This window comes from Manis javanica, chromosome 7 (genome assembly GCF_040802235.1).
Source record: "Manis javanica isolate MJ-LG chromosome 7, MJ_LKY, whole genome shotgun sequence".
In the NCBI taxonomy this organism is placed as follows: domain Eukaryota; kingdom Metazoa; phylum Chordata; class Mammalia; order Pholidota; family Manidae; genus Manis; species Manis javanica.
This window is the reverse complement of record NC_133162.1, coordinates 78,695,491-78,719,231: the sequence shown is the minus strand read 5'-3', so window position 1 is coordinate 78,719,231 and position 23,741 is coordinate 78,695,491. Positions and strand designations below refer to the sequence as shown.

Below are 23,741 nucleotides of genomic sequence, written 5' to 3'. Positions count from 1 at the left end.
CTCAGGCCTGCCTGAATGGAGGGGGAATGAGTTAAGGAGAGCAAGAAGGCTTTAATGGACACAGATCCCGAATAGCCCAGCTTGTCTCGGCCTCCTGCAGACTAACCCTCCTTTTCACAGACCTCGATTGTGTATGGCCCCAGCAGAGACAAAACTACCCATGAGCAGAGGTTACCCCCAGCCGGTATAGGTCAGAGGCATTCTGGGGGAGAACAGGAGGAGGGCGAGAGGGGAAGTGAGGGGCACACGGAGAAGGAGGGAAGTGGGGGTGGGGCAAGGGAGCAGTAAAAGGTGGTGCGGATCATTTATAAGGAGAGATTCATTCAGTCCATGGCTATGACTTGATCATCTCACCTCCAGGCAAACTGTTTTTGAAAACTGTTTCACACAACAAATGGTAACTACACTAACAGGAAGTTGAATGTGATGCAATCTAATTACCAAAATAAATTAAATGCTTCTCCATAGTTTTCCAAAATCTACAGGCCTGAGGTTCACAGACTGTCAATAGGATGGCCTCTAATTTGACACTGCAAGATTTTTTAAAAATTACAAATGGGTAGTGTTTTACACACCATAGGAAGTTTTTGCAGCAATTTTTCAATTATTGCATTGTGAGCCCTCCAAGAAAAGTAACTATTTTGGCTCAAGGAACCCAAAGTTACCAAGTAAAGAGAACAGAGTGTTCACAAGTTTGCAAATAGTCCTCTGAAATGTAGCATAGACAGTCACCTGGACAGTTCAGGAAGAACATGAGTTTGAAGAGGTCCTTTCTGTCCCTCAGAAGGATTTGTAAATTTTGTGTGGCTATTGAACCCCTTTCCCAGTCTGATGAAGCCTGTGGACCCTTTCTTGAGAGAGTGTCTTTAATATGCAGCATTACAAAGATAGCTGATTATATTAAATTATAGTTATCAAAATATTCTTAAAATCAACTTTGTAGCATAATAATATATATGCTGTTTTTACTAATTCATTAAATAACTTACAGCTGACCTAACAGCTACTTTAATTTCAAAAGAGTGAGAAGCAAAAGTTATATTTTGAGAAATCTGAAACAGCTGTCATGTGATACGAAAATATATGTGGGCAGTGGCTATTGGTGACAAAATCACAGGTATGGTTAATACCACTGTGGTTGGCTGCCTGGGTTTCTAATATTAGGAAATGCTAAGTTTCGGTTTCAGGATCGTGAAAATAAGAATGTACTTCTCCTGCAAGCTCACAATTTCAAGCTCCCAAATTCTATCCACGGACAAGAACCCCTGTTAAAAGCAAGATGAAATTCAGAACGTCCTATGCCAGGGCTAAGTGGAGGGGTGGTGGGCCAGGGATTCACTACACCCTCACTTCATATGAAACCTTTTTGGGAAAGCCACTACTTTCATTCCTCCTATCCTTGGAAACGTTTTGTAAAGCAATTTGAAACCACATCCTTTTTCAGGACAGTCCTGATTGCTACATGTCCAAAGATTAATAAGGACCTTTGATTTGTTTCTTCAGCAACTGGAATCACTGTTGCCAAATACCGGGTTGGTTAATCGACTAATTCTGAATTTTAATCAGGATTTTGTTCCAGCTGCTCGGGGTTGGTTGAGCTTTGGAGTTAAGATTTCTCTTTTCAAAGGCAGCCCAGGGAGTATTCCCCCTACTCTCGCATTTTGGACACACACCAGCTCAGAGGCGCACACAGATCCTCTCGCGGTTCCTCACTGGGGAGCTGTCATCTTGCAGCCATAGTCAGGGCATGCCTTTGCTGGGGCAACCTGCAGGAGGGCCCCCCTTCAAAGGCCGCGCAGCGCCTCCCACCCCGACACCCCCGCCCCAGAAGCCCTGGCCCGGCTGTCACGGACACCCGCCCACGCCCACGCCCCCCGCACTCCCGGGCGCACACTCGGGCCCACACCTCTGCGCGCGCGCGCCTCCATACACGGGCGCACGCACACCGCAGCCGGGCCGGGGACCGCTGTGTCGGCGGCAGCCCAGAGTGGTCCCGGGCGCTGAGCCTGGTCCCCCGAGGGCGCCGCCGGCCGCCCCGCCCCGCCCCGCCCCTCGAACCCGCGTAGCCGGGTGCGGCGTGGGCTGCCAAGTTTCGCGGCGCGTGTCGATTGAGGCACCGCGTTGACTCGGGCTTGGTTTGGCTGCACGCGGCTCTGGACGGCGGTGACGGCTGACCGGGAACTCGGGTTGCGCCGACCCACCGTGCTCTTGGCTGCGCGATCCGCGCGGGTCTCAGCACCCAGCTCCCCGGTTGCCCGGCTGCCCGCGCGCCCTCCAGTCGCAGGGTGGGTCCGCAGCCGCCGGTGCGCCCGCGCTCTGTCTCTCCCTCCCCGCGCCGACCCTTCGCCGCCGCCGCCCACCATGGCCTGTAGCCCTGCTCGGACGAGCGCAGGACGGGGTCCCCGGCTGCTGCCTCTGCTGGCGCTGCTTCTGGTGCTGCTCCGGGACGCCGGCTGCGGCTACTCGGCACCAGCGCGGTCTAACCAGCCCGCGGCCGCCGACGGCCCAGCGGGGATCGAGGACTCCCAGCGGTCCTTGGAGGATGTGGCCGCTGCCCCGGGCGCTGGCGCCCAAGACATGGTCACTATGCACATGCTCCGGCTTTATGAGAAATACAGCCGGAGGGGCGCGCGGCCGGGAGGGGGCAACACGGTCCGCAGCTTCCGCGCTCAACTAGGTAAGTGGAGGAGACCTCAGGGGTTCCTTCTCCTCATTCTCCCCCTTTCTCACTTGTTCATCCTCTCACCTCTACACCTCCACTTTTCCTCCGTCTATTAATGACTCATTCATTCATTCTTTCATCACCTATTCACCCAGAACTCCACGCCAGGCCCTGAGCCTCCAGTAGGGACAAAGAAGTGGCACGGAGTGACAGAGGTCCTGCTCCTAAGGTGTTGCCAAGCCTGGGAGGGTGTCACACTTTCTGCACACAGAGCACCCCATATGCAGGGATGGAGTGCACAGGATGGAAATGGGACTGGGCTGGGAGTTTGTGGGAGGGGTATCCATGTCATGGCTCAGTTGTGTTGGCTCTGGGCAGATAAGCAGGGCACTGAGAAGGCATGGCCTGGTGGGCATAAGGCTGCCCTGAGAAAAGTGCCAGGCACTGGGCCCAGGCAGGGGGTCTGAACATCTAGATGGGGGTAGTGAGTGGGTTCAGTGGCTAAGAAGCAGAGTAGATTGACTGAGACGGGCCTTGGATGCGCAGACTTGGATTCTCAGGACTAAAGCCTGCTGAGCACTGACACGCAGTGTTCAGACTACGGCAGCTTGAGGAGGAAGGGTCCGGAGGCTTGGACAGGTGAGGCACCCTGCTGCCCTCCGGCCCTTGCCCCACCTGGGCCCATCCTTTCCCTTCTCCTCACACCTTGGATGGAGCTGGATGGAGGCCACTAGCAGAGCCCTCCCTGCCCTGCTCTCAAAAGCACTTCCAGACTCCAGCACCAGCTGATACCCTTGTCTGGGCTGGGTTATCTCTGTAGGCCCCAGGGGAGCAGAGAGGAGATGCAGCCTGGGGGCAGGAGTTGTGGGAAGATCCTGGTTGTCATGGAGACTACTCATTGTCTCTGCAGCAAGATAACCTGGGGTCAGATCTGCTGCCTGTTGATCACTGGATGTTTGACTCTAAGTAACATCTGTGGCCTCAAGGCCAGACACAGGAAACTTAGCCTTGCATAAAGGTGTTTTGGGAAGCACCTGCCGCAGATAGGCCCCAGCCATCCCTTACCCCCATCCTCTACTGAGCCAACTCACTTGTCAGTGTTTCAAGGCTCCAGGCCAGCCAGATCTAACTCCATCCTCCTGGTATCTTTTATTCACTTCTTGGGAGGCATTTCTGGAGCATCATTATTAAATTAAGCTGCTCAGGAATCATCTAGCATGAATATGTGTCCTTGGACGAATCACTAAAGCTCTTTGGACTTTAGTGTACTTATCTACAAAATGGGCAGGTCATGTCAGCATCATCCCTGTGGGGTTGTAGGAGAGATGAGATGAGGCACTATGTGTAAGCCCTGAGCCCAGCTCTGGCCAAATTGGGTGTTGATGCATAGTGCTCTCCTGGGAGTACAAAGTGTTTGTGTTCCTAGCGGTGTAAACTTGACCTTGCATCCATTAACTCAGTCCTCAAAGCCTTGCAGATGAGGAAACCAAGGCCAGCAAGGTCACTTGCAACATGTGAAGAGCCCACCGCCTTGCTGCAGCCCCAGGCATGGAACTGTTCTTCCGTTTTCACAAATGTGAATGAGTAACTGTGAAGCCCGGGATGGGAGCCTGAAAAGAATCTGGAGACAGTACTTCAAATCCAGCCCACCCATTTTACCAATATGGAAATTGACAAGAGGGTGGGGGGCTGTTCACGGCAGCAATGGATGGCACCTGTCATCTGCCAGGCCAATGGCTCTCACAGCTATCCCCTTCCCCATCTCCATCAGAACTAAGCCCAGAACTGAGGAGTCCCAGATGTGAGGAGGTGTGAGCTTGGGCCCCTCATCTTGTGGATGAGGCACAAATATGGGGAGCTTTCAGTGGCACTGGAACATTCCATTGCAGCCTGGTCTGTGCAGTGGCCTTTGCTGCTCCAGCAGGGTAGTCCCTGCAGCCCTTGTTGGGCGGGAACCATGTTCCCCGCCTGTCCCAGGCAGTACAGCTCAGGTCCCCAGTGTGGGCCTGTGAACAGGACTAAGGAAGTCGAAGTCGTGAGTTTGTGACTTGGACAAGGACTGAAACTGTCCATGACTTACTTCATTCGCTTCTAAAATGGGTGAATAATGCTCCCTTCCTTACAGGGATTATTAAATGAACTGAGATATGTCAAGTGCTTAAAACAGTGCCTGGCACATGTAAGTGTCAATAACTTATAAATTCCTACTATTACTCCAGCCACCCCTCTGTCCCTCCCTCCCTTCCATTGCTCCCTGAAGTGTGTTTTGTTCCCTATTACATCTACATTACTGGAGAGTTTCTGAGCCTGACCCTAAGGATTAAGGTTAGATATTCCCCTGCCCAAAATAACCTGTGTTTAAATCTAAGCTTTTATACCTACCCATGTAATATTGGATAAATTACTTAATCTCTCTGGGCTTGATTTCTTCATCTCTAAAATGAGAGTAATAACATATACCCATCTGTCAACAATGCCAAAAGTCATGTTCATTTTAGTTCCTTAAGTCTTTCTTAAGCACCTCATTAGGTGGAAGGTGCTCAGAGGATGCAGAAATGCGCAGACTATTGGCCCTACCCAGAAAAATTCATGAGCTTGTGGGGAGGGGCCAGCGAAGCCATCACAGGGCAGGTGAGGCCCAGACAGACTCTGAAAGGCAAGTGTTGTTTTAGCCAGGTGTAGAAGTGGACCGTCCACTGCCTGCCAGACCCACTGAGGAATTTGGTTTCAGTGAAGAGAGAGGCAAAAGACAGAGGCAGCCTCGTGGGCCACAGCTGGGCTATCAAGAGCCTTGATTGTCGTGAGTTTGCCTGTAGGCAGCCGGACAATATACAGTGTGCATACAGTGGGGAGGGGTGGCAGAGGAAGGAGGAGGGAGAAAGAGTCAGCAGGTGGGGAGAGAGGAGAGAGAACAGAGAGATTATAAAAGCAGTGCATACTTACCTGGAAATAATAGAAAATCACAGTAAATCATCCCTAATCACAAACTCAGGCATAACCATAGTTAATTTTTTGGAGGAATATACATATACTTATGTATTTTTTTATATCCTAATAGGATCATATTGTTAATATGCAAGTAAAACTTGGTACATCCTCATTTGAAATCAATTTATTTTTTCATTACTGGTCACCATGAACTGATTTTCATGCCTGTCATTTGCAGTTTTTCCTGTGGAAATGGCTTCCCCCTTTGGGGTTCTTGTCTTTGTCTTACTGATTTGTGGAGGGTTTTTTATATATATATTAAAGACTCTTACTATAACTCTTCATCTAGAATAACAATTCATCTATAATGGATGATTTCCTTATAAAACCTGAGTGTGCTGTGAGGAGTGACAGTCATCTAGGGTCACGGCAGTTGTGATCAGGCCATGACAGAAGACTGTAGAAGGTTGCTGAGTTCAGGATGGTTGTGGAGAAACAGGATGCAAAGCCAGTAGGAACTGGGGTTGGTGGAATGCAGGAGGGGATACAATGAGGATTTTCTGGCTCCTGCTGGAGGACAGGTGGTATGCCTCCCCTGGGCACAAGGACAGGAGCAAAGGCAAGGTGCTCTGCATGCAGCAGGAGCTCAAGATGCCACCCAGCCAGTATGTTCCAAGTGTGTGCTGGCTGCCAGGCACCATGCCTTTAACTCTGCACAGATGATCTTACAACTTCAGGTGACATGGACAAATATTCTGCCCAGTTTACAGATGAAGCTCAGACAGGTTCCATGACTGCATGTGCACTTGCTGGCCCATCGCTCCGTTCCTCCAGTTTATGTTGATGTTTGCATCTTCAGCACTGCGTTCTCTCTCTGATGGCCAGAGAGAGCAGTGGGTGAAGGGGCAAATCCCTAGATGCTTGGGTTCTGTTCCCATAGAGCAAGCAGGTCCTCTTGGCCTGAGGGGTGGTGCCTAAGGGAACCCTTGGGTTAGGGCCACCTCATCCCCTCCAGCCCCATCCTTACTGTCCTTAGGAAGCAGTATGAGTACCCAAAAAGGAGACCTGGTTAGGGGTCTGAGACTCCCAAGACCCACAGAGATCAGCATGTCTAAATAAGGCCAGTCTGTTCTTGGAGAGTCAGGATGCAAAAATATCCAAATAATGATTTGTGTTTGCAAAACACTTTGCAAATCACAGCACATGATCTTTCCTACATTCACTGTTAGGTAGATCACAATTCACCACTGTTAGGTAGGGAGCAGAAGGACATGGGTTTGGGGTCAGACAGGCCTGGATGCACACCCCGCCTCTGGCCCCCTACCAGCGGGGTGACTTTAGGTAAGTTAGGTGCCCTCACCAAAGCCCCATCTTTTTGTCCATAGAATGAATGACCCATCCCTACCCCCCAGCTGTGACAATAAGGAATGAAGCGTGCATGTATGCTTGGAGCTTGGAGTTCCATACCTAGTGAACAAAATTATTTCTATCTTGAAGATGACAACACTGAGGCTCAAGGGGGTGTAACTGGCCAAAGATCCTGCCTTCCAGTGTCTCAGTTGGATTTGCATCATTAGCTGTATCTTTCCAAAGAATGAGCCTTTCTGAACTTGTTTCATGATGTGTTCGCTGAGCCTCAGGGCAGCGGGCCAGACCCCATTTTGTTCACTGAATTGGACAGATCTAGTGAAACCCGTTCTTCCCCAGCATTCATCACTTACTTTGAAGCACTGACTCTCACTTGGGCCTTGTGCTAAGATCTTGGGAGGCAGCAGCACACAAAGCCAGCACAGTGCTACTCTCCTGTGTTCCAGGAGAAAAGAGAACCAGTAACAAAGAAACATATATCAGAATGTCAGGTAGGGCATGAAGCAGATGAAGCAGTGGACAGCTAGCGATGGGGCTGCCCTTCGAGCCACAGGCACCAAGGGTATCCTTTATTGGAGAATCCCTGGAGCAGAGACTGGGAGGAGAGGGGTGGCATCTGGAGGACGAGTGATGGCTGAGGCAGAAGGAAGAGCTGCGACAGACAGAGCCTGAGATGGGAAGCTTTGTGTTGAAAGGACAGGAAGGCCAAGGTGACAGAGGCAGAGGTGGGGGTGGGGGTAGCAGATGGAGTTGGGGAGGAAGGCCAGCCAGATCCAGTGGGGCCTCTAGAAGGGGTCAAGTTTTATTTGGGGGGCAATGGAGGGTGCTGAGCAGGGTGGTGACCTGTGAGTGAATGTACCCAGTACACTGGGGCCTCACTTGGCCAGCCCTCTGTCAAGCTGTGTGCAGATGGCATCACCACAACCACCTGTCTGACTCATCCCTGAGCTGAGCTCCTCTAGGGCACCTTTGCTAAGACCCTGGTCAGCCCAATACTTAACTCAGAGTAGGATTTGCCCAAATATATATTGGGAAAGGAAGGGAGGGAAGATAGAAAGGAAGAGAAGAAAGGAAAGAGGAAGTGAAGAAAAAGAGGGAGGGAGGGAGGGAGGATGTTTTCTTGTTGACCATGAGCCACAGGCCCCAGCACAGTTCACAGGAAATAGGGACTTCTCTTTGGGATTTCTCCTTTGAGGCCTGGCCTCATCAAGCAGGGAGGCTTCATATAAGTACCTTTACTCTTGGCCACAGCCTGGAGCCCCACTCATTGCATGCATGCCAGCACAGTGAGAGAGGAGGGCCAGCCTGTGACCCTTCACGTGCTGGGGATGGTGTTGGTCCATCTCAGCAGTCAGCTGCAGGAGGGTCTTAATGCAGCAGGCTGCCTAGTGAGGGGCGAGCTCCCTATGGCCACAGGCGGTGAAGCCAAACAGGAAAGACCCCTGCCCTGAGTGGGATTGATGGGACCTCAAGGCCCCCTCCCCTGTGAGTCTTTGAGTAATCTCTCTGTGGCTCTCCATCCCCAGGGAGGGGCAGCATTTGCTATCCCCTTCCTGTGTCCTATGTAGAAATGACCATCAGGAAAGCAGTCCCATCTACAGGACATCTTGCCCCATGGGGAGCAGGCTTCTCAGGGCCTTCCTTGGGCCACCTTCACCTCAGGCCAAAGCTGCTGTGTCTTCCATGGTGTTCACAGTTGTCCACTATGACCCCTCTTGTCCTTTGCCTCCTCACTGGAGGAGAGGCTGGGGTGCCACATATCTGTCCCCCTAGTCTGAATTTTCCTCCTCACCTAGAATGGTGGGTTTCTAGGCCAGGGATGCCTGTATCCTGCTGTCCTGGGCCAGCTCTTTGTAAAGAGCCAGAGATGTCTGTCCTAGAGCCTCTAAAGTGTTTTGTTGCAAAAGTCCTCTTAGGAGAAATGAAGTTAAGATTTGAACTGGATAAAACAGTTGATCTGCCTTGTTAACTGGGTCACAACTCCAGCATTTGGATCACTGAGTGGAAGGTGTCTGTGTTGATGTAGAAGAACCCTGCTCCATCTGCCAGCCTTGGTCCTGTAAATGAAAGTAGCAAGGAGCCACCTGGGGGCTCCTCCCTTGTGCCTGGCACACTGCATGTGCTGTTTATTCAATCCTCCAAACAGTCATATGAGACAGACATCCTATTGTACCTCTGAGGTAGATGAACTTGGTATGGTCCCGCTGGGGCCAGGAGCCTGGTTTCCAGGGCCTTTTCTAGCTTGGGAAGTGGGTGGCTGTATAGTTGGTAAACTTTTGCCCCATCTGCACATCAACCGCAGATGACACAGCCACTGCCCACTGCCAAACTTGCCTGATACTGAGAATCCCCCGGGATGGTGGTAAAATAGGAATTCCTGGGCCCCAGTGCCCCAGACCCTCTGAATCATCATCTCCACAGGAGGAAGGCAGTGATCAGGAAGTTTGGGAAACACAGGACTCAAGATCATGGCACTCTAGGCTACAGTGTTTGAGGAAGCCAAGTTCAAGTGGTCATAAAGACTGCACTGTTCCTTATGTATGGAGCCTGTTGGGGGCCACCACACCTCTCTTGCAGGTTTCTTCTGAGGATCAGGGTCTTCAGAGTGCCACCTAAGCTGTGACTGGCATTGATCAGGCCCTTCATAGAGGTACTTTTCCCTTCCTTCCTTTCTCAAAGTCCCTTAAGAATATCTGACAATTCCCAGTAGAATTATGCCTCTTTCCCAATGGAAACAAATAATCTTAAACTGAATATTTTGGTTTAAAAAAATCCCAGCTGATCCTGTGAGTACAGGTGTCAGGGAAGCTGTGGTCCTGACCACATGTCCTTTGGAGAGCCCAGCATCCCCACACATATACTCACTCCCACCCTTGGGCGCACTGCCCCTCTCACAGCTCTGCCCAGCAGACACATGCCCAGCAGCAGGGGACAGAGCAGTGGGAGGGGCAGCTCTGGTCCCCTGTTAGTCAGCAACACAGCAAGGAGGCCTTGGGAACAACAACCCCTTCCTATCCAAATGCTAGAATTCCATTCAGAGAATTCATGCTGCCAGGGCTCAAGGCAGTGTCCTGGGCTGCTGATGAGAATGCTCTGCCCTGTGACCTAGCTACCTGGTAGGACCAAGTGGAAAGGAAGGGCCGGTTGACAGGGCAGGGATGCTGGGGCCAGAACACATGCTGCAGATGTGATGCTTGAGCCATCCCAATCCTTACCATTGTTTGGGCCTTCAGAGAGCAAGCTGGACTTGGGAGATTCTATTAAAGACCTTATGCAACCCTGATACTGTTCTTTTTTGAAAAACAAGCTTAAAAGCCCCCAGGCTAAACAAGAGCAAATGCCCAAATGGTGGTGCTCTTAAGCCCAGTTTCCCTCAGAAGGCACTTGAATGCAGGAAGAGAGTACGAGGCGTTCTGCTTCACTCGCTGCATTCAGAAGGATGACTGCATGTAATATCTGTAGAATGGAAGGCTGTTCAAACATAGGAGGGGTGGCTGGCAGCACAGCTGGGACCCAACCTGAGCCATCCTGAGCACCTGATTCCCCCTCATCTCCTGAATGACATATCGGTGACATTGGCCCATTGGTTCGTTGAGTGGCACTGGAGTGCAGGGAGAGGAAACAGATGCATGAAGGCCTAGCAGGCCTGAGCATCTACCCTCTCTGCTACCTTCTCTTTTTTGGGATATTGACAATCCCCAACCTCCGACCTCACTTCCTTTGAGGATAACAAAGGGTGCCCTCACCATTTTGCCATGGGAATTACAGAGATGAGGAAGGTCTGACTGACCTGGAGATGCTCCGTAAATGGGAGTTCTTCCTCCATCCCAGCCTGGGTGGGGGATCCTGTGAGCAAGGGGGTCTATGCAGGCAAGACCCTAATAGGCTGTGGTCTGTCCTTCCCTTGTAGAAGTGGTCGACCAGAAGATTGTGTATTTCTTCAACCTGACTTCCATGCAGGACTCAGAAATGATCCTCACAGCCACATTCCACTTCTACTCCGAGCCTTGGTGGCCCAGAGCGTGGGAGGCACCGTGCAAGCAGCAGGCCAAGAATGGGTCCTGCCGCCTGCTGCCCCTGGACCCTCCTTCACGCCAGCACCTGCTCTTCCGAAGCCTCTCGCAGAACACAGCCACCCAGGGGCTGCTCCGCGGGACCATGGCGCTGGCACCCCCACCACGGGGCCTGTGGCAGGCCAAAGACATCTCCCCTATCATCAAGGCAGCCCGCCGGGATGGTGAGCTGCTCCTCTCCACCCAGCTGGATTCTGGAGAGAAGGCCCCAGGGATGCCCAGGCCCAGCCCCCACGCACCCTACATCCTCATCTATGCCAACGACCTGGCCATCTCAGAACCCAATAGTGTGGCAGTGACACTGCAGAGATATGACCCCTTTCAGGCTGGAGACCCAGAGCCTGGGGCAGCCCCCAACAGCTCTGCAGACCCCCGTGTGCGCCGGGCCACGCAGGCCACTGGGCCCCTCCAGGACAACGAGCTGCCAGGGCTGGATGAGAGGCCAGCACATGCCCCCCCTGCCCAGCACTACCATAAGCACGAAATGTGGCCTAGCCCCTTCCGAGCCCTGAAGCCCCGGGCAGGGCGCAAAGACCGCAGGAAGAAGGGCCAGGATGTGTTTATGGTCGCCTCACAGATGCTAGACTTTGATGAGAAGACAATGCAGAAAGCCCGGAGGAAGCAGTGGGACGAGCCAAGGGTCTGCTCTCGGAGGTACCTGAAGGTGGACTTCGCAGACGTCGGGTGGAACGAATGGATCATCTTGCCCAAATCCTTTGATGCCTACTACTGCGCGGGAGCCTGCGAGTTCCCCATGCCCAAGGTAGGTGACTGAGCAGCACGGCTGCTACCCTCTGTTTCCTGTCTGTAAAATAGGGATAGTAACACCTCCCACCTCTTCAAGGCAGGGAATAGGCATGCTGAGGTCCTGAAGTAGCAGCAGCCTGCTGGGTGACTACAGCCCACAGACGGATGTGGTTTGTCTGTGCTTTTGAAGTGTTAACTTGGTTGAATATGAATTTCAAATTAGAACACTTCTTTTGAAAAGCAGGAGAATCCACCTCCTTAGGTGTGTTCCCACATAGCAACAGCCTACAGAAGTTGAGTCAACACTGCCCCCTGTAGACAGAACTGGTCTCTGAAACCCCCTCCTCACCAAGGCTCTTGTTTCTGTTCCTGGCCTGGATCTCAGGGTACTGGTGTCTGTGCCCAGCACAGAGTTGGCCTCAGTGGCTTCCCAGTGTGGACTCCAGCCCCACTCCAACTCAGGGGCAGGGACCCACGGGACAACTAACTATCATGGTGCACGCATGTGCGAGACACAGTGTCTGGCTTTTATCCATTGTGCTGGCCTGGGTTTTCAGATTCTTACCATTGCTCCAGGCTGAGTAATGGCTCTGTCCATCCATCTCATGGCCTGAGCTGTGGTGGGCTGGCTGCCAGCTTATGTCGGCCCTCAGCTCAGAGCATATACTTTTCTCCTGCTTGCTCCTCTGCTGAGTTCCAGGTCAAGCCTTCCCCTCCAAGTAAGGAAGTCATGCACAAATCCAATTTGAACGTAAATAAATCAGCCAGCTGGGAAATCCCAGACCCAGACGTGGGGCAGCATTAACCTGTTTGGGAATTAAGGGGCTTCTCCTCAAAGCCATGCATGTGCAAGAGAGAGGAAGGGAGGTGCCTGACAGAGAGACGGGTATCTGTTGGGAGGATCTCGCACAGGCCTGCAGCAGATGCAGAAGCAGACACAGATGTGGGATGAGTACTCAGCAGGCTCCAGCTGGCTGACCCAGCACTTACCTTATCAGCCTGGCTGGCTGCCTTGCCACCTTCCCTCACACCGGCCTGAACTTGCAAATCAGGTGTCCCTGCCTCACTGTCCTGCCAACCTCCCCACACAAGGCGCTCTTCTCAGCAGTGCGCTGTAGCACGGTACATAAAACTCTTTTTGGTCAGCGGTGAGTTGATACGTGTGTGGCTTAATCCTGTTCATCTTGTAGGTGCTTACAAACTAATGGATATGAGAGGCTGCCTGGGGAGGGGAAGAGACGCCTGGTGGCCCCAGCAAATGTGGTTTCCAAACCCAGCTACTTTCTAACTGAGGGACTTTGGTCAAGTTACTAAGTCGTTGTAAGCCTCAGTTTCTTCACCAGTAAAATTAAGGTAATCCCCACCCCATAAAACTGACACAATGACAAAATGGGCTGATCAGGGGAGCAGCACCTGACACCAGGAGTCAGACCGGCTGGGGAGATGTCAGTGTCCGGCCTCATCCTGCTGATTGCACCCACACACAGGCCTCCCCTCCAGTGCTAAGAATGTGCTCACACAGGAAGCATGTCTGTATTCAGACTGTGAAATATGGGCAGCTGTGGCCGCAGGCCAAGCCAAACCAGGTGGGCATCACCCTTGGCTTTCCTGCTGGACAGTTCCTGCCCAGTTCCAGGGACTTCTCCCATGTGGGTGATGCACAGGTGCCCCCAAGTGGCCAGTACCATGTAAGGGATGTGACTGTCCTCTGGGAGGCCCAAGGGGCAGGAAGGCCTGAAGCAAACCTTCCTGAGACTCAGTCTATAGCTAACTTTGAAGGAAGTATGTAACCAGCCCTGGGACCTCACCTTTTCTGCTAGGCTGATGCCTTTTCCATGGCCTCAGGCAAGGCTGTGCCGACAACGTGGTGGGTGGGAGGGCAGAGCACTGAGGTAACCATGCCTCCTCCCCTCCTTGCAGATTGTCCGTCCTTCCAACCACGCCACCATCCAGAGCATCGTCAGGGCTGTGGGCATAGTCCCAGGCATCCCAGAACCCTGCTGTGTTCCAGACAAGATGAACTCTCTGGGAGTTCTCTTCCTGGATGAGAACCGGAATGTGGTTCTGAAAGTGTACCCCAACATGTCTGTGGAGACCTGTGCCTGCCGGTAAGACCAGTGTCTCCAGGATGGGTGGACACCTCCGCCTCACCCTATGCCCAGGAGGGCAGCATCCTTGGAAACTTTTGGAGCAAGGGCTTGATTTGGGGTGCAGCTGCAAACATAGGGCAGAGCTTATAGGCAACCTTGTTGGGTCCCAGAGAGATCTGTCCCCTGGGGCATCATTCTGGAGTCTTGTATTGCTAGTGACTTAGTTCCCAAAATGACAGTCTGCATCCCCAAAAAGAATCTGGGAATTGGCCCTGGCTTGAAGACTGCTCACCCACCATCCATCCCATCTGCTCAGAAGGACTGAAAACCGAACATGTCTAAAATGATGGCTTTTCATGATCATCTCATAACTTGGGAAGAAGACTGTAAGCCTGAGGGTACTCACTCCTTTCACATGGAAAGAACCTCTGTTCAAATGATCAGTTTAAACACTCTGAGCCACATTGATACTGGGAACCAGGAACTAAATAATTGTATAAGTGGCTGTTGTCTTTCAAACTCAAGCAAAAAAAGTTTTTATGCATATACTATGCACATGTAACCAAGTTTGGTTTCTTTTCTTTAATATGTATTTTATTTTAAAAGAAAAAGGAGGGAGTTGACACCATTCCCCACAGAGGTAATCATGCTGGTTAAGTGTGCATTGTTTAAACATGCTTATTGAAATAACACATACAGTCATATGTTGGAATACTAAAAAATAACCAAGATTTTTATATTTTTGTAAATTATACTTTCTATATTGTAGATTGTGTATGTTATATGTTCTTATGGGAAGCTAATAAATTAAAGGTACTGTGGTATCTTGAAAAACTGATTGTCATCCATTCCAAAATATCAATGAATCCCCATCTATAAATACGATATCTGGGTGGCTGCTGGGGACACAGCCTCCTTTGGGACCCGAGGCCACCCTAGGCCACCTCCACACATCAGGCACTCCTGTGCCTTCCAGGGTCCTACCCACCCATTTTTCCCTGCAGGTTCCCACCCAAGACATGGACCCAAGCAGGCATGGTGGCCTTGAGCTTCCTTGCATCCTTAGCCTCAGAGGGGATCAGTGATTAGGAGACGTCTGAGACATTTTAATATCTATGATTGCCTGGTCAGAGATATTTTACATGGGGTAGTTCCAGCAAAAGACTCAACAGAAGCAGTGAGGGGTTTTTCTTGAGGTCTAGAGGCTCCTGAAAGACTGGAATGTCTGCATCTCCCTGTGCATGTTTGGAGAATGGCCACCCTGCTTCCTCATCAGCAGCCCTGTCCCAAAATAGCCTCCCCTGAATGGCTCTCTTATCCTTGAGCTGACATTACCTTACAGCTATAGTGCCTAAAGCTAACTGACAGCATTTCCTAAGGAGAATCTGGGTCCAATTGGGGACAGATAAGTAATAGTCCCTTGGCTGAGACCCAAGAGGTGACATGGTCTCCAGTCTTAGTTGGAGAGGATTGAGAAGCCACGAGCAATCCTCCAAAAAGGAACTTAGGAGAAAAGAAGCCCATGGAGTCTGTTGTGGGTTGGGCTCCTGAGACCAGGGTTCCTGGGCAAGGGACATATGAGGAAGTAGTCGCAGGAGAAGCAGGTAAGGAGGGGATAAAACAGGACAGGAAAGCAGGAAGCCAAGCATCGCAGATCCCAGATCCTGTGGGGAGCTCTGGAGATTAATTACACCTCAGGTTTGTCTGGCTGTGAGGCAAGGAGCTGGTGTTCAGACTCTCTCTGCAGGCTGGCCCCAGGGAGATGGAAACTCACAGCATGCTGGCCCTCTGCACAGGCAGTCATGTCTCCACAAGCCCAGGCAGCCTCTGAGGAAGGCTACAGTGGCAGTTACTGGGTGCAAAGCACCAACATGGGAGGAAGAGCCCAGGACAGGTAAGCAAGGGGTTCTGAGGCACTGGGGGCTTGGGGAGGGGAGCCCAGGAGTATCTGGGCAGTATCTCCTCAGAGGTGTTCCAAATGTCCTGGGACACGTGTGTGAACAGCTGCCCTGGGCACATGGCCCTGCCTCTGGGCAGAGACAGGAGAGGCAGGGACAGGGTGGTCCTTAACACACATGCTGCCTTATTCCTGCAGGAACTGTGCTGGGACTAAAGGACCCATTCACTGGATTGTTGGGATGTCTGCAACTGGTCTGCAAACTTCGTGCTTGGTTTGCCATGTTAAACCCTTATTGGGGCTTGATAAGGCTCCAAGTGCCTTTTTCTCAATATTAGAATCCTAATTTTTCCTTTCCATCCCATTTTTTTCTCATCAAACTGCTCCTCTTCAATTTCTTGATAAAGATAGGATTCCCATAATAATTCTGTCTTATTCTTTCTGGCATGTAAAGTTTCTGGGAGATCTTCTAGGCCATCCCAAAGCTGACAACTCTGAGCCTTTATTTCTGGATTTTGGAGGTGGGGGAGGAGGCTGGGAGGATCACCCCTGTGTTCAGCAAAGGGCAGTGGCTCCCTGCTTATAATGGGGTGGAAAGTGCCCAGTTGTGGTGGCTTCAGGTTGTAGTGGAAGGAACTGGTGTCATCAGTGATCCCTTACTTTTCTAGAACATACTGCATGATGTTTAGCCTCACAGCAATCTTGCAACTTACTACCCAATTGGTGCTCAGAAAAGCAAGCTCAGAATGGCTATTGTATGGCCACCAATGGCTTACCAAGACCATGGGCAATTTCAGCTTTGACACCCAAGGCTGCCTGATTCAAGGCCTGTGTGGCTGGTGCTGCCCCCCAGCTTCCTGGCCAGTGACCCCCACTACCAGCCTATCAGGGTTGTCCCAGTGGCACTGAGTGGCCTCACAGTAAAGCAAGGTTTGAAAAGAAATGTGTATATGAAACAACCTTTTTCCTCTTAAAACCAGAAAGTCAACATCACATTGTCATAAAAGTAACAGGTTCCAGAACACACTGTAGATGTGCTTAGGTCCCTGAAGCCACTCAACTGTATCCATGTCAGTCTTGGGGAGGCAGCGTGGTGGCCTGCTACTAAGCCCTATTCCTGAAGTTATACATCCTCTGAAAGGGTAGGGCCTCATAGGCTAACTCATGTGACAAATATAAACAGTATAGCTGAGATTTAGAAATCTTAAAGCTGGGAGAAAACTTTGGAAAACTTTTGATTCAACCCTTTACTCGAAAAGTGGGGAAACTGAGTCCAGGTACTACCAGGTATCTTTTCCTGAGACATCCCAATAGGTGTTCTATAAGTCTAAATCACTCATAAAATGTCATCAGAACTGTAGCCTATAACTAGTGCTGCTTATATGGTCAGGGTGGAGACAGGGACATGCTGGAGGAGCCCCCAAAAGTCTGGAGTGGGGGTGGGAGGATGTGAGGTGTCGGGGTTCCCAGGGAGGAGGCACGGAAATGGCTCCCCTAGGATGAAAGAGCTGGAATCAGCTTGTGGCATGAAGACATTACAGGTATTATGCAAAATGTATTTGATGGTAGCACATGCCAAGGAGGGCTGGAGGGGGTTCGGGTGGGGGCACTAGGAGGGCAGAACCGGCTTGCCAGCTTTGGCTATAAATTTTGCACCAAAACACTGAAGTTAGAGTTCAAGGCAATTGCCTTTTACCAAAAGCTGGAAACATAAAATACTTCACCAATAAAGAGATGCTTCTGAGATTTCCATTCCCACTTCCTCTTCTACTCCCTGATACAATGATGCTCATTCAACCTCAGGCACTTTTCCCTCTTACTCAAGTCTAGTCCAATCCTAAATTCCTCTAATCTCTCCCAAGAGTCTTGTTTGTGTGAGTAGATGGGTGAACAGACAAATGGACCTGTTTATGATTCAATTATTTAGCATCTACTGTGTGCCAAATACCATACTAGGCAGTATATAGATACTTTAGCTTCTGGAAGATGCTCATATTAATTTCCTTTTTTATCAAAACCAATGTGCAAACTTGTATGTGTATAAGAATCATCCGGAGACCCTGACAAGATCGTTGCGCTTTTCCCCTAGAGTTTCTGACTCAGGCCAAGACTTTGCATTTCTAACTAGTTCCCAGGTGCTGCTGCTGGTCCCGGGACCCCACATTAAGATCCACTGTCCTAGTAAGTTTGCTGACCACCTGAGCACAGTCCTGAGACAGAAAGCCCACACAGGTTGACAATCTAACCTGTGCCATGTGGAAGCAGGACCTCAGGGAAGGTAGGCCCAGAGCTGGGAAGTGACAAACCTGCTGCTCTGCTGAGCTCATGATGTCTCCATTCAGTCCCAAGGTGGCTCCAGTTTTCACTCCTCTGAGCAGTGTGTGGGTAAGCGTGGAGCTCACAGAGGACAGGTGTCCTCATAGCCATGCCTCTTAGGACAGAAGGGGTTCCTGGCCCCCTGGAGGTAGCAGGACCACTGAAATCCAGGCAGATCCTGCCTGCCTCCATAACTGAAGGCTGAGGTCACTGTCTGTGGGAGAGAGAAGCTTCAGCAATCCTTGAAATAAATGAATGAGTCAGATGTGCCTCTCTGTTCATTAAACTATATTTCTCCTACAGCAATCCATGGGGTGGCTCTATTTCTGTAATTCAAGAGCCCTGGGAGAGATGACGCTACAGAGGCCCTGGTTAAAAATCACCACAGCACAGTAATGCCAAACTGTCTCAGCATCAGGTATAGAAAGGGGGACAAGGCTGAGCTGGTAGCCAGATCAGAGCCAGCCTAACTAACACACCCCCCCAGAGCATCATGAGGTATTCAAGGACATATGCATGGAGGCCTTCCCCGGGAGGGGCTTCAGATATGCTGTGAACATAAGGCCAGCCTGCTGGGTACATCAAATTACCATATCAAAGGAAAGACACTTTTTCCCAAGCCAATAGCAGACAGCAGTCCTAGGGCCCTTTGTAATGGTTGTCAGACAAATCAGACAGGGTGCCACTGCTCAGGGCACAGACACTGCATGGTGGAAGAGAGTCTTAAACTGCTGCTTAAAGGTGGGCAGGATGGGCCTAAGTGGAAGACAGTAGGGAGGAACACGAGGCGTCCCTAACAAAGAGCACTGCCAAAGCATGGGCTCTGTGGAGGGGAAGGGCAGAGCTACCCCAGGCCTGATAGGAACACTGATAGATTAGAGATCAGACACTGTATTGACAAGGACAATAACGAATGCTTGAGTATTTACCATGGGCCAGGCTTTGTGTTAAAGGCATTCAGTGTTCCTAAAGAGCACTCAGGTATCTGTGAATCCATCTGGCTCTGTGCTTCAACACATAGTGTGGTACCGAAGATGATTCCTGATCATGGCCCTGGGCAGGTGCAGGTAAGAGGTGGCTACTGCTATACCTTCTCAAAGACTGAAGTCCAGACACTCGGGTGTGGCTCATCAAAACATAGGAGAAACAATAGTCCAGCTCAGCTAGCAGTACAAATTAACACTTTTTTGTTCATCAAAGTACCAAAGACTAGAAAGAACAACTGGTGAGGAGGTGACCTTAAGCTCTGCTACTGGGAGTGAGTATTTAAAAAGTATTTCTGAAAAGCAACTTCACAATATTTACCAAGAGCTTTAAAAACATGTATACTTTGACTTAGTCCCTTTCTGATGAACCATCTTTAGAAAATAATATAAAATATAGACTGTAATAATATGCCTTGCAACATTATCTTAATAAATAGTCTAATTGTCTTACAGTTGGAAAAATGTTGAATATATTATGATCGGTCCTATAGATGTTTGGTCACTCAAAATAAAGTATATGAAGATACTTACACAATCCTTTAGAGGCATCTCCTGGTAACCAGATCGCAACCCCTTCTGGGGAATCGGCCCAATCTAACTTTCATTTCTTGCTGCCAGCCACAGCACCCCCACTTAAGCCAATCAAGGCATTGCATTCTTCTAGCCACAGTGATTGGCTGGGCAGATGACAAGTCAGGACCAAGGAAACACCCTGAGATTAACTGGGACTTCCTGGAAAAGAGGCTTCTGTTCCTCGCCCACTGTATATGAACTGGATGAAGACCTGCTGTAGCCATCTTGCCAAGATGCAGAGAGGGAACCTGAAGACCACACAGTGGAAGCCAGCTCTGAGAAAGGAGAAAGCATCACTATAGCTTTGTCTGCACCCTGGACTGCCTGGGCTAAAGGGAACCTCTGCTGAACTTGTCAGCTTTCATTAGTCAGCCACACTTCATTTTGCTTGTTTGGAGTCTGCATTTCTGCAACCTGCAAAAAAGGAATTCTAAATGAAACACGTTTCTCAGTTCATTTTGAAACTGTAGTAAAATATGTGTAACATAAAATTTACCAGTTTTAAGTGTGCACTCAGTGGCATTCAGTACATTTACTTTGTTGTGTAACCATCACCACCATCCAGCTCCAGACCTCTTTTCATCTTGCGAAACTGAAATTCTGTGCCCATTGAATAATAACTCCCCATTCTTCCCTTCACCACCACCCACCAGCCCTAACAGCCACCATTCTACTTCCTGTCTCTATGCATTTGACTACTCTTGGTGCCTCATGTAAGTGGAATCATACAATATCTGTCCTTTTATGACTGGTTTATTTCATTTAGCATGTCTTCAAGGTTTAACCATCATTTTGTGGCATATGTTGGAATTTTATTTCTTTTTAAGGCTAAGTATTACTTTGTATGCATATACTACATTTGTTAATCTATTCATCTGTCAGTGGACTCTAGGGTAGGGTGGCTTCTACCCTTCAGCTATTGTGAATAATGCTGCTATGAACATAGCTGTACAAGTATCTTTATGAGCAAGACCTTGTTTTCAATTCTTTTGGGCATATATGAGGAAGTCATGTGATATACTGTTTGGGGAGGAGAAAAAGAGGAAGGAGGGGTGAACAGATCTTTCATAGTTCAACTAAGGCAAGCTCCCCCACTAGAGGTCCCAGCAACAGAGAGCTGCTGGAAGGAGAGGGTGGGAATCCTTTTGCATAAAGACCCCCGTGTCTTCTGAGACAGACAGAACAAGACCCAAACCTCATTCCCTAAGACCCAGAGTTAAGGAGATCTGTCCAAATGAACCAAGGCCCTTGTGTAGAGAAAGGTTTCAAGGTCTCTGAAATCACACCTCCTTCAGGAAAGTGAGTCCAGGCTCTTAGAACCCAGAGATTTCTGAGAGGGCAAGATGGGATCAGAATGTGACCACAGGCGGTTTTTTCTCTAGACCCAGCCACCTGCCTCAGGGACATGCCTTCTGGAGAATGGGTAAGTCTGAAAGGGTGCCTAAGAAAGCTGTTACCCCTAGTGCTCAAAGATGGCATCATGAAGATGTGGGCAGAAACATGGACCAGCTAGGGCCTTCCAGCAGTTGTGCATAAGCAGCTGTGAGATGTGTGGGACCCACCACAACAGCAAAACCTGGTGTCATTGAGGAATCAACAGCAAATAGGACCTGCTAGGACCCCTTTCTCCCATCCCGTTTCCAGCCTTAAGAAGCTGGACCAATCCCTTCCCACCTTCATTTCCTTTGGGCTAAGTCAAAACTGAAAGGGCTCTTGGACAATTCAGAAAAGGAATGCCCTATGAGGGGAAACCCAGACTTCCCAATAGTATGCATTAGGGAGCCTCACGAACTTACTTAAAAACAATAAAGGAGATTCAGACATATGGAAACTCTGAGTTTGTTGGGGGCAGATAATTCCAGAAATACATAGATAGGCATGTTGCATTGCACAGCCCTGGGGGGTGCCATCCACATCATAGCCTACGTGACCAGAGCCACCAGGCGGTGTTCACGTGCAGGTTCCATGGCCAAATGTGGTGACCCCATATGTAAACAGGTCCACAGTCCTTCATCTGAGATCCCCAAATCCAAAATGTCAGAAAACCTGAAGTTCATTTTAACTCCTTTTATGGCAAAACTTGACCCAAATGGATACTTGAGTTTTTATTTGCTTTGTTGCAGAAATATGAATATGTTTGATTAAAGGGTGTTGTCTCCAATCCCATTAGGGATAATACAGTATATACATCATATCAAATTCCAAAATCTGAAGCTTTCTGAATCTCTAAACCCTTCTAGTCACAAAGGTTTTAAATAGGGGATTATGGAGATGAATATATCTCAAAGCTTTAATGGGCATCACTGGATAGTGAGGTTGTAGATTATTTTTATTTCTTTTTCTTACAGTGTCTTGCATTTACCAAATTATCTGCACTATATACTACTGTTATAATCAGGAAAAAAATCTATGATTTTTTAAAGAAAACATCAGGTAGAAGCCGCTTGAGTTCCCCTGAGCACATTCCGGCCACCCCATGTATCCCTTGGTTTTGCCTCTTGAACATGGCAGGTTTCTAGGCTGCCTCCAGGGACTGGAGCATCACGGAGGATGCCTGCCTTGCTCTCCAGCTCTCCCTGCCCCTCCCTGCTGCTCACTGCTGCTCCATTTCCTGGGCTTTGCACCTACTCATCTTTTCCTGCCCCTTGGAGTTCTTGCACTGAGCTGGCTCAGTGCCCAGCATGCTTCCTGCCCTCTCTCCAAGAAGTACTTCTGAAGCTGCCCCCTCCTCTGACAGTGACCTCAGAGGATGAGGACAGCAAGTTCTGTCCAGGCCTAGCCACTCGGGAGCTCCTGGTTTCACCCTGTCCCCAGTAGGGATGGGAAAAACGCTGGGCTGGGTGCACACTGGGTTTGCTGACCCCAGCGTGCCGCAGCCCCTCCTACATCTTTCTGAAGCTGCCCAGCTCACAGCACACCCTCACTGGGAGCCCTGCCAATGTGGAAAACCTTCTTGTTCAAATCCTCCTCCAAGTAGACTGCTATCAGATTCTTACTACTCTCATTCTTTGCCTCGGTTAAACCCACATGTAATGGAAACAGACAAAGTCTAAGTATGGTCATGTTGCTCTTACAATAACACAGACCCTGGGGCCATGCACACCCCTATGGGCCCAGAGCTTGTCAGCTTCCTCAGACCACAGGGATGTCTCCTGGGTATGCAGTGGCCTCAGAGCTCTTCTTCCCCTCTGTTGTCACCCAGATTGCATGGTTCTCCTGAATGATGAATGTGGCCCAGGCAGCCACCCAACTGACATAAGCAAGACCACCCCCACCCCAGTGACAGAGCTCTTCTGGGGTCTCAGGGCCAACAGGCTCAGTGTGTGTGTGTGTGTGTGTGTGTGTGTGTGTGGTGTTCCTAGAAAGCAGATTGAGGAAGTGCAGGGTTTCCTCCCCAGCTCCCAGCTCAGTACGCCCCAGGCGGAGAAGTGACAGCCGGAATGCAGCCATCCGTCTGACCGAGGCTCGCAGTGACAGCCATGACATCTAGCACACAATCATCCTAAATCCTCACAAGTCTCTTCTGAATGGCAGGCTCAAAGAGGTGAAGCAACTTGCTCCAGGTCACATCTGTGGGGAATAAGTGAGGGAGTTGGGATCTGAACCCTTGTCTTGTCTGACCTCAAAGTCTTCATCACATCATTAAATTACAGTTGCCACAGTAACACATGATCTCTAATGCTCAGGAACTTGTTTGACAGATGAGAAACCAAGTCACGGAGTGCGTGCATGCACACGTGCTCTACAGGGAGCCTCTTCCTAACCCCATTGTGGTCCCCACCCCAAACACCCACCCCCAGCCCACAGTTTGCTGGAATATTCTGGGAATTTTGTGTTATTTATTTGGAGGACTTTTTGGTTTTGTTTGTTTCCTGGATTCTTTGTTTCCATGGCCCAGAAGATGGAGTATATGTCACCCTGCCTCAAGATTCTTCTAAACAGAACTGGCTAGGAAATGGAAAAGGACCCTAATTAGGGGGCAATAACCCCCTGGAGAAATTCGGGTTCTTTGCATCAGGCCGTGTCCTTCCCACAAGAGCTGTGTGTCAGATGTTTATAGAGCCTTCATTAACGGAGAGCTCCCTTAGATAAGAGGTCGAG

At 50.0% G+C, this 23,741-nt stretch overlaps 1 protein-coding gene across 1 annotated transcript; it reads left to right on the top strand.

Annotated features, from left to right (window-relative positions):
- The first annotated feature begins 1,860 nt into the window (after positions 1-1,860).
- On the top strand, positions 1,861-14,515 carry GDF10 (growth differentiation factor 10). The gene is made up of 3 exons (XM_017658447.3): positions 1,861-2,677; positions 10,869-11,794; positions 13,699-14,515. The coding sequence occupies exons 1-3, from the start codon at positions 2,362-2,364 to the stop codon at positions 13,888-13,890; spliced, it is 1,434 nt and encodes a 477-aa protein (XP_017513936.2). The 5' UTR covers positions 1,861-2,361; the 3' UTR covers positions 13,891-14,515.
- The last annotated feature ends 9,226 nt before the right edge of the window (positions 14,516-23,741 follow it).